The 15,880-nt window shown below is 43.3% G+C and overlaps 1 protein-coding gene across 2 annotated transcripts; it reads left to right on the forward strand.

Moving 5' to 3' along the window:
- The first annotated feature begins 675 nt into the window (after nt 1-675).
- On the forward strand, nt 676-10,423 carry LOC112901170 (SWI/SNF complex subunit SWI3D-like). 2 transcript variants are annotated; one of them, XM_025970018.1, is made up of 7 exons: nt 676-1,107; nt 4,102-4,640; nt 7,250-7,963; nt 8,048-8,214; nt 8,296-8,825; nt 9,580-9,746; nt 9,914-10,423. In XM_025970018.1, exons 1-7 carry the CDS (start codon nt 729-731, stop codon nt 10,130-10,132), a joined length of 2,715 nt encoding a protein of 904 aa, XP_025825803.1. In that variant the 5' UTR covers nt 676-728; the 3' UTR covers nt 10,133-10,423. The 2 variants fall into 2 exon arrangements, with proteins under 2 accessions (XP_025825803.1, XP_025825804.1); XM_025970019.1 differs by having other exon boundaries at nt 1,002-1,107; nt 3,418-4,640.
- Nucleotides 10,424-15,880: the final 5,457 nt, after the last annotated feature.

The following is a 15,880-nucleotide window of genomic DNA, read 5'->3' on the forward strand; positions in this document are numbered from 1 at the left end:
CGTCTTTTTTTCCTCCATTGATTCCCTATTGTCATTGCGCGGCAGCACCAAATTATGATGAAAATCCACACGTTTATAATCCAAATCCGCTTACAATACTCATAGTTGTTCTATGAACTAATAATCTTGCTCCTATTCTATCTATGCGCGCACCAGAATTGTAACATCCTCACCCTAACATCAACGAGGAATGAGCTAGTATATGTCTTGACTCAAGTTGTAGAGGTCCCGATTTTATAGTTACTGAGCCATATTTTTTTTAAGATGTATTGCCGCTTTACGCTATCATGTGGTTACTTGATTGTTGACTAATTCTACCCACAAGAGAATTCGTTCTCTTAATCTCAATTGAAGAAATACAAAAGACATCAGATGTCTCATGATTGTAATCCTTTTTCTTATCAACGAAGATGACTCTTGTTTGGTTATAGTTCGGGAACGACCATACTCCCTTTCTAAATCCCCACAGTAAACTGCTCAATTCATGTGTGTTTTTAAAAAAATGTAAATCATGGCCCTTTTTTCAAAATAAAATAAAATAAAATAAAATCATGGTTCCTGTGGTCTTTCAATCTGGGGTACACTGTACCACAGGCCCCACAATTCAGAGAAACGCAAGGCCCGCTAAAGGAACCCAAGCACGCTTACCCCCAAAAGTCCCCCTCCAACGGCTCATTACTCCACTACTACTCCAGTCTCACTCGTCACTCCAGCTTCCTCGCATCGGCATGGAGCCCAAACCCTCGCCGCCGCCGGCCGCCACGCCGCGCCGCCGCGGGGCGGCGACCAAGCGCAAGGAGAGGGCTGCATCCGCGGCACTCTCCGCGTCCCCGCCGCCGAAGCGCCAGGCCCGGGAGCGCACCCCCGTCGACCCGCCGCCCCTCCCGCCGCCGCCTGCACCGCGCAGCCGCCCGGCCGCCAGCAAGTCGCGGCGCAAGTCCGCTCGGAAGAAAGCGCCGCGCCGCTCCGTGAATCCGCCGCGCGAGCAGCAGCCGGAGGAGGCGCAGGCGCCGCCGCCGCCGCCGCCGCAAAGGCCGTCGCTTGAGCAGGAGATCAAGGCCGTCCTGTCCCGCGGCCCCGGCGTCCACGTCGTCCCCACCTTCGCCGGTAAGCCCCCCCCCCCCCCCGGCGCATGCGAACAGTACATTGAAATGGAATGCCATTCTTTCTCTGTTTCGTCAATTTGGTCTGCTGGTAGTCAATTTGAGTTAGGGTTTTTCACCCCACGAAGGTCGCATGTTTGTTTAAATGCTTGCAAGGAGGCACATTTCGATCTGGCGTCTAGTATGGGTTGAACTACTAGCAGCTACATTCTTGGGCCAGTTTGGGTATGGATGCGATAATCAACAAGCATATGAATATATCTCAATTTGTTACTATGCTGATATTTCTCCAAATGCTCACTTATGCCCTTTTTTCTCCAACAGTTTAAATTGGGCTAAAATTGATCTTCTGCATTTTAATACCAAATAAATGATTTTCACATGACATTGCATAGGCCCAGTGCCATCAGTACATTCATGTTGTGCATGATACAGCTAGCCTATGGAAATCATCATATTCATGAAAACAGCTACCAAAAGATAATTATGAACTGCAAGACATCTTGCAGGTCATACATATCTTTTGAGAGCTGTTTTTCCGGATATTGCCACTTCCACAGGCTATCTTACAAAAATACCTTTACTTTTGCCCCAATGCAATGTCATATTAAATCGTTTATTTGAAATTAACTTCATAGTCTTAGCCTATTAAAACTATTGCTTATTACTTTGCAATGCTTGTGTCTCTTTTTTTCCTCTGTATCTTTGATCTTCTTATTGATTGTCTACTGCTCCTTTTAGATTACATGAACTAGCAGGCTATTACAGTTCTTATATACAAGAATACAGTTGCTCCAAATCTGAGCCTTGACCCATGATTAGCCAGTTCTAGTTTTTAAATTTTAACATGCATCAGTTGCAATACCAATTTGGCTCAGTGCTCTTTAAAATACATTGTCCTCACCTTTGCCAGTAAGGCTCGCCTACCAGACAGTAGTCAATGTGATACATTTAATTTCCTCCTTTTCCTCTGAGACGAGGAGGAAGAGAGGAAAAAAAAGGGGGCGGGGGGGGGGGGGGGGTGGTTGTCTTGTATGTTAAGTTGCGGTTCAACTGCTAGGAAGCTACATTCTCAATCCAGTTTGTGTATAGATGCAATAATCAACAGGCATATTATTAGATTATTTTATTCACTCCTTTCTCTGAATGCTCGCTTATGCTCTATTTCCAGAATTTTAATTAGTATAAACTGATCTTCTGTAATTCAATACGAAATAAATGATTTTACATGATATTGCATATGTGCAGCACTGCCAGTACATTAATGTGTTGCATCATACAGCCAGTGTACGCAAATTACAATATTGACATAAACACCACAAGACATGCCTTGTAGTTCATATTTAACTTTTGAGACCTGTTCTGTGAATACTGGCACTTCCTTAGGCTGTTTGTGTAGTGCCAATCAATGTCATGTTCAAATTCTTTATTAGGAATTAATTGCATAATGTCATTTTTAGCCTAATTTATTTGCTGCATCACTTTGCAACAATTATGCTGTTTTGCTTCTCTTTTTTATCTTTTTGTTGCCTGCCTGGTGCTCCTAGGAAAGGTCAATGGGAATTGTTAAGCAATCGATCCCTATCAATGGTGCATTCAATTCACCGTCAGATATGTTTCAAACAAAAATATCGTATAATAGATTTCCTAGAAAATATGATAATATGAAACCTCATTACCTCTTCATGACAACGTTTCCAAATACCTTTGGACATTATAATACGTAGAAAAATTTCCTGTCTTTCTTACCCATTGTTGTCAATTTGTAGTTAAGCATTAACTTTCTGCATGTGCACCAAACCTCCTCATGCCAACTCCTTACAGGTCTTTAGGGCGGCTCACAACAACAGGATGATTTAACATCCTTTTCCATTATAGCTTGCAGTTAGACTTATTGTATCGAATGACTTGCCCAAGTTACCTTCCCAACTTGATGAACTAATCGTCACAAGCAAAGGAATGAAAGCATGACATCTTTTGCAGTTTTCCCCTAATGAAACATTTATTATAGTAGCATAAATCGGTGCTAGCCCTATTACTGGCATATTAGGCAGTAGCCTAGCTAGCGCCCACAGCTCTTATGTACTAGAATTCAGTTACTCTTACTACCAGACATGATTAGGCATTATAGCTTTTAAATTTTCAGTAACATGTATTAGTTGCAATCAAGTTTGCCTAATTAGTTCTATCCTTGGGAAACATGTGTTTTAGCCAGAAATATATTTTAGACTTAACAAACTGCATACGGGTGTAATTCATGTTCTGTTGCTATGTTATGTACATTGAGGAAAGAAAGTCTGCTTCTTTCCTGCAGTGATCATGACTACATGGATGGAGCACTGGAAAGACTTTGCTTCCTCATTCTGCTTGATGTGCAACAATTCTCCTGAAAGAGTGCTCATCTGTGTCAGCTAAAAGATTTATTTATTTGTTTTTCTTTTTTGCCTTTTTGGGGCCAGTAATGGTAGCAAAATGATAACACTATCTGTTAAGCTGGGATTTGCCTCTATTAAGTTTTACTTTTCATCTTCAAACACTTGCAGTTGGGCCTACATATATATTGCATGGTCCATATCTATTCTGGATGCTATCCACAATTCCACAATAGAAGTACAATGTCAATGCAAGTTCTTCCTCACCCACCATTTCCTATGACCTTCTTTCCATTTTATAAACCTGGAACAACCAATAGGCATGCCAAGTTCATGGGAATAGTTATTGTCATAATTTAAAGCAGAAGCTGTTCTGTTGGTGCCATGTGAATTGAGCAGTATTGTTACTTGCAGTGTATGATCCAATTGGAGGCTTTGAGCTTGCCATCAATGTTGAACTATGATCATTATATGGTGTCTGAAACTTTTGGGAGCTAATGCATAATTTTTAGCTTTAAAATGCTGCTGATGCACTTGCATGCTGGGGCTACATAAAATTGCACATGCATACTGTACTGTATTTCTGTATTATTGTTTGTCTTCTTTACTTGTTGCTATTTTCTAAGGATGGTTTTCATGGAAGGAAATTCACCCCATTGAGAAGCAAATGTTGGCTACATTTTTTGATGGGAAATCTGAGAGAAGGACACCCGAGATATACTTGGGAATTAGAAATTTAATCATGAGAAAATTTCATTTTAATCCTGAAGTGCATCTGGAGTGCAAAGATTTGTCTGAGTTGTCAATTGGGGAGATGGATGCTCGTCTGGAAATCTTGGAGTTCTTGGCTCACTGGGGCTTGGTTAATTTCCATCCTTGTCCACCAGCTGTGCAGGACTGCAAGCTAGTTGAGAGCAAAAGTAGTGCTGATACAACAGAGGAAATTTCTCTGATTGAGAAGCTATTTCAGTTTGAAACAGTTCATTCATATCTGGTACCTGTTTCGAAGAAAGCTGAAATCATATCCCCAGTTCAGTTTACTAGCTTCCTTTCTCAGCCTAAACTAGCTGAAGATGCAATAACTGCAGCTGAGTCTTCTGTTGAGTATCATTGCAACTCCTGCTCAGTTGATTGTTCGAGAAAGCGCTATCATTGTAGGACTCAGGTCAGTTTCACTACTCCAACAGAAGGACTTGCATCACTATGTGCTGTTCTGTTTATCGTTTTATCTAAAATGTTTCAGAATTCATTTTGTTGAGTACTGAAATGTTAGTTGTACATTGTTATGAGCTTTGGAGACAGGAGAACTATATATATGAGGGTGCAGGGCAATAGGGAGAAACATAGCTCAGTAGATAGGGTCGAATGGGATATATGTGCAGTGATGGGATACATACTTTTTCTTGTTTCCTCATATATGATGACCTCCTCATGTCTATATTCTTGAGTCCCTAACTATAAAAATATTGAGCTTTTGAGACGAATTTGGGTGTCAATTTCTTCTTATTTACAAATTACAAATGCCACATTGTTCCTCCTAAGTCGGTCCAGTTTGTGTTTTTCGAAAAATATTTAACTAACCAACTACTAGATACATTTTTAGCTAATTGATAGAATCCAACTAACAAATCAATCTAAACAAAAAAAACGATTTATCTGCTGTTCCTGCTGTGCTGTTCTTTGGGCCGATATGTCTGGTTGCCCGGCAGACCTTGACGTATAATCTGCATTTGCAATTTGTACTATTTGAGGAAAATAAGGATGCACAAACAACCTAGCACACTTTCCACTACGAACCGCTCCATGCACTGGAGCAACTTAATGAGGTCCAGAACTGGGATGGTTTTTGTTTCCTTGTATCCCACTGTATCTATATGCTTACTTTACTTTTTTTTTTTCAATGAACCGGCAGGAGAGCTGCCAATTATATGGATAAGTCATGCTAAGACAGGCGTGAAAACAAAAAATGTCCATGGCCAGACAAAAGCCTACGCTCACTGCAATACACATGCAAGTTACCTTTCTCTGGTAGGGCCCAAGTTCTTCCTTCTTCCTTGATCCTTGCAAGGAGTGGGATTGATGGCATTTTCCTTACGTTTGAAAATGCTCACATCCTGTTTATTCAACACCTCCCAACATGCCAGGATCATTAACATCCTGCATTTTGGGACGTTAGGTGTTGTTGCCATGGTGGACCCTCACCTGTCAAGCGAGGAGCTCAGCCAAGTCGCAAGATGCCCCCCAGATCCTTTACCCTCTTTCAAAAATCAACCATCTAGCTTGCTAGGTGGCTTCTAGTCACTACACACTACCCTCCCACCCATTGTGCTATGATCCTAGGATCATTAGGGGTAAACACACTTGGACTAATTCTTCTTGCTATATTGATTCCCCTTAACACAGCACCATGTGCCTGCCTTTATAGAGCTAGGCCTGCAAACCTGCACAATTTCTAAATCCTAACAATAGATCTAACAAACTGACAAAATTCTTATCTAACTAGCTTGGATAAGGCCTAATCCTATCTCCTGTGTTGCACGCGAGGGAGGGCTGGGCTGTCCCTGGGCCCTGCTTTCACACTCACAACACTGTACCTAATGGCCACCTGGTACGCCTAATTGGTGATTAAGTGCTAGGTTTCACTCCATTGCCTGCCTAATGCCTGGTGCCTTTTTCGATCATTTATGTGGCATATATAATTGGCTTATTCAAATTTGATTATGCTTTACAACAACAACAACAACAACTTAGCCTTTTGTCCCAAGCAAGTTGGGGTAGGCTAGAGATGAAACCCACAGAAAACAAGAATAAGAAACACAAAAAGTACACAAGCCAAAGGAAGAGTTAGGGGTTAAACAAAAAGTAACAAAGGTCACGGTTCAGGTACATTAATTGCTAATCTCCAAGCGCTCCTATCCATAGCTAATTCCTTAGCGATATTCCACTCCTTAAGGTCTCTCTTAACCGTCTCGTCCCAAGTTAGTCTAGGTCTACCTCTACCTCTCTTTACATTATCGCCCCGCTTTAAAACTCCACTACGCACCGGCGCCTCGGGAGGCCTCCGTTGTACATTCCAAACCATCTCAACCGATGTTGAATCAACTTCTCATCGATAGGTGCCACCCCGACCCTATCTCGAATCTCTTCGTTCCGGATTCTATCCTTTCTTGTATGCCCGCAGAACCAACGCAGCATACGCATCTCTGCTACACTCAGTTGCTGGACATGTCGCCTTTTTGTAGGCTAACATTCAGCACCGTATAGCATCGCTGGGCGAATCGCCGTCCTATAGAACTTACCTTTTAGCCTCTGTGGCACCTTCTTGTCAAATTTGATTATGCTTTATTAAGCAGTTATGCTTATGCAAAGCTCCAGCTGTGTAACTTCTCCCAATTGGTTCAACAACTTATTGTTTTGGTTAAGAAATGATGTCTTCATAGTCTCACACTAATTCTATGCAACTGGGAATCATACTGTCTTGTGCATTATGAGTGCTGCACACTTGTACCCAAAAAGGGTGACCTTTATCTTTGCATGAAGCAGCTTAACCTCATAGTGTGACCATTCCAATTATTATGGTACAGTATATTCACCTATTTGTTTCAATCCGTGCATATTTTAGGTAACTCTGGCCATGCTAAGTGGTATCACCATCTTAGTGTGGCGCCTTTACCCTGGCACAAAATATTACTTAATTATCATTCCTGAACTCTGATATATCTGTTATTCGTTTTGGGGTCTAATGCTGATTAACCTCATCTTAATCCTTTCCAGGTAGACTTCGATTTGTGTTCTGAGTGCTACAATGAAGGAAAGTTTGATGAAGGCATGTCAAAAGCTGATTTCATCCTTATGGAATACGCAGAGGTTCCAGGCTCTGGTGGTTCTAACTGGACTGACCAGGAGACATTGCTTCTTTTGGAAGCTTTGCAAATTTTTCAAGGAAAAGAATGGGATGAGATTGCTGAGCATGTTGCTACAAAAACAAAAGAACAGTGCATGCTATACTTCCTCCAAATGCCAATTTTCAATTCCTTTCTAGATGGTGAAGATTTCAATGAAACACCTCAGAAGATCACAGAACAGGATTCAGCAGAAACTGGCACTTTGGGTGTACCTGAGGAAATGGATGTAGGTGACAATGCAAAAGGAAAAGAGAGCACCGATGAAAAAACTTACAAGAAAGCAAATGCTAATTCTTCAGAAACAGGAACAAAATTAGCTGACCAAAGTGTTTCTGCTAAAGAGAATACCATGAATTTAGGTGATAATGATCTTGTTCCATCTTCCATAGTTGATGAATCAAACAAATCTTCATTGATGGATCCTGCAAATAAGAAAAAATCTGCTGATGCTGATGTATCTGGGGAGCATGCATCCAACTTTGTTACTGATGTCCTGAGATCTACTTTTGAAGCTGTTGGCCACTTTCTGGGTAAAGATGACTTGGGTTCATTTGCTGAAGCAGGAAATCCTGTGATGGCACTAGTGAGTAGATGCTTCTGAATTTATTAATTTTTTATTACTTACATAACAAGAGTGCTCTTTGATGTTTGGATAAATAACCTGCAGGCTGGATTTTTGGCTTCTCTTGTGGAACGTGATGATGCTGTTACTTTATGTTGTAGTTCCTTGAGAGCTATATCAGCAATATCTCCTGCTCTTCAATTGGCAACTGGGCACTGTTTTATTCTTCCGGATCCACCGAATAACCTCAAAGATCTGACTTCCAATTACAGGTAGCGTAGCTTATCCTAGGACTCTTGTTTAGTGTAGACCTGCAATTGCCAAATTTTACTGATAAAAATTGGAACTTGTAGCCCTTGCACATGCGGTGAGTACCAAGGAGGCGCTGATGGTACTCAAAATGTTAATGATACTGATAAAGATAGCAGTAAAAGGGAAGAAAGTGCTTTAGCTCTGGAAAAGGAGGATGCCTCACAGGAACATCTGGAATTATCCAACACAGAGGAGTCATTTGTTGAAGGTCCCAAAGCGGAGGTCAAATCCAACAGCACAAAGGATTCTGATAATCAAACTGCTAAGGTGGGGACTAGTGTTGCATCCGATAAGATGAGAGATGGGTGTAATACCATTCCTTGTTCTGCTACTTCAAATAATACAAATGAACCTAGTTCCATAACTTCCCAAGAAGCCAGTGCAGCAAGTACAAATGCCACAACCAACCGTGAACGGTTAGAAGCGGACAAATCAAGTTCTAAGGAATTACCAGATGATGACTCACCTTCACAAGGGAAGGTAGAGCCAAAGGAGATTGAACATGCACCTATGGCCTCATCTAGCATCCAACAACACGAGTCCAACCAAACTGGAAGTGGCAACACTGAAGGTACTTCATTGGACCTTATACATTATTATTTTCATTGCACACCATTGAGGAATGTGCCTCAGTCCCAGGGTTCTGAACTCCTGCAACTGGGGCTATTGACCAGTCATCAGATTTCCTGGGTCTTGAACATGCGGGAGAGCCGCATATATTTATATTAAGAAGATGAAAGGGGTAGAATAGCCCCAACAGAAACAAAACCAACCCACACACACAAACTCATAAACAGACTCGCACACGCTTAAGAAATAATAAGATTAAGTTTGCCCCCAGTTTTTTATTTTATTTATTGTAGCTTGTGCTTATTTACTCCCTCTGTTTCATTAATAGGCAGCCCGGTCCTATAGACAGTCTTCACAAAATAAACTTTGACTATTGATGACATTTGTGATGGATTACTAGTGACTACAACTTATTGTCATGTGAAAGCAACTTATTTCAATTGCAGATGTAATGGTTCTTGTGTGTGTGTGTGTGAAAAAATTGCCATATCAAAGTTGCATAACCGAGAGTGATCATCTATTAACACTTGCAGATTTTAACTCCCATGTTGCATGCGAAGCCCTATATTATGTAGCATAGGGAGTTATTTGTATTTCAGTTATTAAGTTATATGGAAAGTGACCTGTAAATGCAGCTTAGTATTCTAATCCTTTATTGGGGGTACAATTTTCAAAAATTGTTTCTGTGACCTAGGAATAAATTTGGCTCATGTATGATCACAGAACCTAACAATTTGGCTCATGTATGATCACAGAACCTAACAGCAACAAAAACATTGCTGCTGCTGCTGCTGATCCCGTAATAAGGCTGCAGCGAGCTGCAGTTACTGCGATTTCAGCAGCTGCAGTGAAGGCTAAGTTCCTCGTGGAGCAGGAGGAAGGTCATATTCGGCGACTAGCTGAACTTGTGATCGAAAAGCAGGTAATTAATGTGCCAATGATTCTATGCTGTTTATGTTACCAAGAAAGTTTTCAGACTCCAATATCGCATTTTTTCAGTTAGGCTAAGGAAGTTAGAAAATAATTCTACATGCTCTTTGTTTCTGAAACGTTGTGTGTGTTGCCTCACTAACATACTATCTCATGCAGTTTCAGAAGATGGAAACTAAAATGTCATTTCTTGCTGAAGTTGAAAATCTGGTCCTGCGGTCAAGAGAATTGACAGAGAAAATGCGGAAGAAGCTTATGTTGGAGCGGAGTGCGATAATCGCTTCTCGAATGTCTGCTGCGGCATCCAGAACAAACCAGCATCGGGCTCCTGAGACTAGACTGCCAGTAGCCCTGGTTCGGCAGCTGAGGCACCCTTGAAGCCTAGATGCTGTGCTGATCCACTGATCCAACCTTTTATCTTGAAGTATATATATGATGTAGGGTGGCTTTTCTAGTTGTATTAATCCGCCTTCTAAAAAATCCAGTGGTACGGCGTGTAGGTAGCTTTTGGGTCAAGCATGGGTTTGGTTATAAACCCCATGCTCAGCTTGCTACCGTGTTATGTTTAACTTGTAAGCTAGGATTCGTGTAGGAAAAAAGAAATAGAAATGTAATCTCATTAGCACCAGTAACATATCAGAAGGGTCTAATGTTTATGCTTCATCGCTTCGTGCTGGCGTGAAAATCTGGTGCTCGGTTGCACGGAGAGATGGTGTGTTGTCAGCATGCTGCCATGTTATATTTAACTTGTGAGGATTTTTGTAGGTATGCAACCTCCCCGTGTCAATAGTTTCACGGGCTTAGTCTATTTCGGCCCAAAGGCCACCAAATTTCAGGAGTCAACGTTCCATGGCTTAGCTAGTTTCTCTTCTTAGGATTAAACATTTTCGGTCCATGGAGAATATATGTTCAGCCCAAAGGCTTATTGGTGCAGATACATGTAAGTTGTTTTGGTTGTATATTTTGGTCCACCTTATTTATTCTTTTCTTTGGAGTATTCTTTTCTTCATACACTTTTCCTTAATTCATGATTTTTATTGAAAGTAATATCCTATTCTGATTTTCACTTTTCAAACCTGCTTAATTCATGGTTTCTAATGAAATTGTAATCCTATTTTTTATCTTTCACTTTCCAAACCTTCTTTGTTTTGTTTTATATTTCTGCCGATACTTTCGTGGTACAATTTTTAATTGTGTTTGGTACCCACCACTGTTATATATAATATATTTTTCCTATTTTTAATATTTTATTATATATTTAAATAATTCTTTGTAGTACAATGGTTTTGTTCAATAGTTTCAATTTTTGATATTTTTTTGATATTAAAAAATTAATATTCCATGGATACGTTTTGAATTGTTTCTATCCTACTATTGCATTGCTCTTGTATAATGATGAAATCGTCATCTAATAACTTTGAAATATTATCACGACAATCCTGGGTATGTCTAATAGTATTCTTTAAGTTGTCCTTCGTAATATAGTTGCACTGTTTTGATTATCTAATTTTTCTTCTAGTTTTTCTAAATATTTCATTGATATGTTTTGAATTTTCTGACCTATTATTGCTTCTAGCGATAACTTTAAATTATTCTCGTGACATTTTTCAAATATGTTCCATGCCATGCTTTAAATTATTCTCTATAAGCTATAGCAGAATTGCATTGTTTCTGTATATAACTTTGTCCTCTTAGTTTTTTTTGTCTCGTCTTATGTTTTTGTATGGGGGCATTTTGTTAGAGGACAGAGTTGATTCAGTGCTGGTCGGTTCGGAAAATTTGGGACATTTTACAATAGCAAAAAGGATGAACTGAAAGGGGATGTTTGGACACTCATTAGAAGTATTAAATATAGGTTAATTATAAAACTAATTGGATAAATGAAGGCTAATTTGCGGAGGCCTAATTGGATGGGTATGCGAGTATGCCCGATCTTCTGTTAGGAGGATAGCCATTGATTTGTCGACAACCCGACATAAGCGATCCGACTTCTAATTAACAAGATCAGAGCTTGCAATCAAAGCACCACGTCGTCTCTTGGTTATCAACCATGCGTTGCCCGGTTGACCTCGCCACGAAGGCTAATTCTTGCCTGTGAATCGAAGAACACAAGCAAGAACCAGAAAAAACGCAATAAAAGATTGCAGATGAATGATTAAGCTCACAAAGTTTGGGTCTCATAAACCAATGATGGCGAACTGTTCAAGACAGAATTAATATAAGAAAAACCCTGAACCCTAACTTAGGTGACTGAATATAAAGAGTTTAGGGGCGTGCAAGTCCTCTGGACGCACCCTTAATGAGCTCTAACATGATACACGGCCCAACGGACCAAAAGATGGCGGCGCAGCACCTGACAGATTCTGGATATCCACTTGTTTCGATGATTCCTGATGACTCAGACCTGATAATAAAGTGGGACCGGTGGCATTGGAAAGCTTATCTTCTTAGCTTTTGGTACATTTAGAACGTCGAATTTGAATTCCTTATGCAACCTGGATGCCAGTTTTAGTTCATGCTGCTCCTGGATTTCGAGGCAGACTTGAACTCGGGATGGTGTGGGCCTCCGGCTTGACTTGGACGCCTAGTCTGATCTTTTCCTCCTCCAATTCTTCCTCCAAATAGTTCCTGGTCCTTTCCAATATTCCTAAGTACAATAACATCATTAAGTAGCATAACATTCTTATAATTACTAAATGTATATAGGAACGAACTCACCTCTTGATTTAAGCGACTTGCACGAGCTCTAGTTATTGGTCCTTGCATATCCATGTGAGGAGTGTTTGTCAGCACCACGGGAACGGGAGTCCCCCTAGCCATGGACAAATCAAAGTCAAATGGGCTAAAAGGCCCTCCCGGCCCATTAGTAGTAATGGGCCGAACTGAGGCGCCTTCTAGAGGGTCCGAGACCGTCGGAGACCAAGCGCCTCCCCATGAAAGGGGCGGTTCCTTCATGGGGAAGGGATCGCCTGACGGTGCATTCACTGCGCGCCGCCCTGATAGAGCCAGGCGAGGCCCGTGGACGGCGCGCCTTCCCCGTAAAAATAACATGATTGCAGGAGATGCGTGCTCTCAGGGGGCGTGGCAACCGGGACGAAGGGAGTCTTCCCTCCCGGGTCATGTCGCGTCGTCTGACGAGAGGCGGTGGGGTGGCCCCCGCCACTCGCACCTCCCATCACATCAGATAGACATGGAGAGGAGTGCCTGTGGCCCCGAGCAACGCACATGAAAGATCCCAGGCGACGCACAGAGCCTGGGAGAGACCTTGGAGCATCCCGAGGTCCCTCGGGGAGGACCCCAGGTGGCGACAACCTTGGCCCACAGCGCAGGACCCTGCTTGGCGGGCGGGCGCCACTTGCAAGCTGGCGCCCCTCATCAGGCGCCACATTCACACTTAAGGCGGTAAGCCTCTTCTTGGGGCCCGAGGGGAGGCTATAAATAGAATGGATGGGCAATGTGTAAAGGGGGGGATCCAATCGATCGGAACTGAGACCAAACTGAATAAAACTACCAGCTCCACACAGGACGTAGGGTGTTACGCTCACAGCAGTCCAAACTTGTATAAACCCATTTGTCTCCTGATCGTTATACGGTCAGAATCCTACTGCGTGTTACACCCCTAGCCGAATATCTAAATGGGGGTTCCCATGAATTCCTGCTTGCGGTACTCACCAACCGATAGCTGGCGCACCAGGTAGGGGGTGTTGGCATGTAGGATCTCTGTCCCCAGCGAAGGACCTCCAAGATAAACCATGGTGAACCATTCTGACCGTTCCGACAGTGATAGCAATGGTGATCGTGCCCCCCGAAGGGGGCCGTCCAATGTGCCGCCAAGCTCGCCGGGGGGGGGGGGGGGGTGGAACCACATCCCCTCGCAGCAGGCGGCTGCCGGTAGGTGTCAACCATCACGGCTGCCCTGACTTTGACACTCCCAAGTCCGCCTCCGGAGGCACCGCCTCCGCCAATGTCAGGCTCGCCCAGTTCCGGGTCGAGGGGTGTCCCAGACATGAGAGCACCTCGGCCTCGGCGGCGTCCACCCTGGGGAGGCACTGATGGCGGCCTGCGCGCTCCTGCGCCACCCCTTGGTGAGAGCACAGCCCGGAACGCGCAAAGGGAAGTGGCTCGATGAGCTAGCCAGTCTCATCGGGAAGGCGTGCCCAGGGCCAGGGGCTCAGGGCTCCCGCACCATCACCAGAGGTCCCTCCTGTGAGGACTCCCGGCCGCCATCGTAGCAGCCCACTCCAGGCCGATCGCGCACCACCAGGTCGTGCGACTTACGCTCCCGCATTGACAGGAAGAGAGCCAGCAAAGACGCCTAGACCACCCTCGAGTGTACACGCGAGTGGCTGAAAGCATCTAGGTCCCTAATTTGGATTTTGGTAATTAATAACAATGGTTGTGGACTAACAATTTTGTTTGAGAATTGAGTATAGGTTAGTCTCGGAGATGATTTGAGCCTCTACATGTGCTATGGAGATATTCTTCATGAATGCATGATGGATGGCTCAAGGAAAAGGTATAAGATAGGGCTTTTCCATTTTACCAGTCAAGAGGTGATTAGCGGATGATATTTGACCAGATTAATAGGCTAGATAGCCATACTATCAAGAGGGGTCAATTTCATTTGCTTGATGGTTCTAAAGTGCCACTCTACTCAAATAATTGCATTGCATGCATATAGAAAAATCGTGTTTGAAAAAGTGGAAAGACTGGAGAGGAAACGCTTGTTGGAAATGGCTAACTACACTTGAGAGGCGGACGGTCTGCCATTTGTACGGCGGACCGTTCCATGACTTAGCCAAAACTTGAGTTGTCTGGTTGAGCTGAAGTTTTTGACGGCGGACTGTCCGGCTCTGGGGGACGGACGGTCCGCCGGCTAATGCGAGAGAATCAACATAAACTTCAAAGTTTCTGGTGGGCTTTTCACGTTGAACGGCGGACGGTCTGCCTGGTCTTGCTGCGTGTCGACAGAAACTCAAATGTTTCTAAGTTTTGACCATGAACGGTGGACGGTCCGGCCCTATGGGGCAGACGGTCCGCCGGCTGATGCTGCGCAATGATAGAAACTTTGTTGTTTCTATGTGTTCTTTAACCATGTACGACGGATGGTCCGGCCCTGGGGGGCGGACGGTCCGCCTGGTAAAATTTGAATCGCGACAGAAACTCGATAGTAGTGTGTTGGAACTTCATTGAACTGTAGACTGTCCGCGGCTTGTGAGGCGGATGGTCCGCCCGGGCTGTAACGATCACTTCTGACACAATTTGACTTTGATAATAGCCGTTGGTTTGAACGACGGTCCGTCCGGTCTTTGTGAGGAGGACGGTCCGCAAATGCCCTGTTTTCACGGGATTTGAATGTAACGGCTAGCCACGGGGGAAGGAGCTATATATACCTCATGCCCGGCCGTGGGTGAAGTCTCTTGGCACTTTGAAAAGCTTCCTTAACATATTTGAGCCTTCCTCCTCCTCTTTGTCTCACTCACTTGGCTTTGAGGTTGCGTCTTTGTGAGATTGAGAGCACCCTAGTGCATTGCATCAAGAGTTTGAGCTTTGTGGCACTATGGAATCTTCAAGCAAGCATCATTGACTTGTTACTCTTGGAGGTTGTCGCCTCCTAGACGGCTTGGAGCTGTGGAACCGCTGGGCCCTTCAAGGAGATTGTGAAGGAGCCCCGGTTGTTCTTGTGAGAGGTCTTGTGCTCACCTCCCCGGAGCGGTGAAGGGCAACTCTAGTGGAATCGAGGTTTGGAGAGGTTCATTGATCCAAGTCGGCTGATACATCAAGTGTGACTTGATAGAGGAGCGGTTAGAGTTTTGAATTCACCTCAATGTGGATTAGGGGTGACTGGCAAGTCATCGACACCACAGGGAAAATTTGATCTCTTGTGTGCTTGGTTATTCCTCTTGCTCAAGCTATTTCTTGCAGTTTACTTTGAGCATTTATATTCCTAGAGATTGAATTGATACTTATCACCCTAGGTAGCAAACCTTCATCTAGAATAGAGTTAAGTAGAAATAGTTACTAATAAAATTTTATTAGTGTTGTGATGTTAGTTCAAACCGCCTATTCATCCCCCTCTAGTCGGTATCCTAGATCCTTCAGTAGTGCTGAGAGGCCGAGGAGGAT

Source organism: Panicum hallii, chromosome 7 (genome assembly GCF_002211085.1).
Source record: "Panicum hallii strain FIL2 chromosome 7, PHallii_v3.1, whole genome shotgun sequence".
NCBI classification, from domain to species: Eukaryota; Viridiplantae; Streptophyta; class Magnoliopsida; order Poales; family Poaceae; genus Panicum; species Panicum hallii.

Bases quoted from the DNA above. Each gene is read 5' to 3' on its own strand.
- LOC112901170 (XM_025970018.1), top strand. From the start codon at position 729: ATGGAGCCCAAACCCTCGCCGCCGCCGGCCGCCACGCCGCGCCGCCGC. The intron at 8,215-8,295 runs GTAGCGTAGCTT...TGGAACTTGTAG, and splicing joins GATCTGACTTCCAATTACAG to CCCTTGCACATGCGGTGAGT. The intron at 8,826-9,579 runs GTACTTCATTGG...GTATGATCACAG, and splicing joins TGGAAGTGGCAACACTGAAG to AACCTAACAGCAACAAAAAC.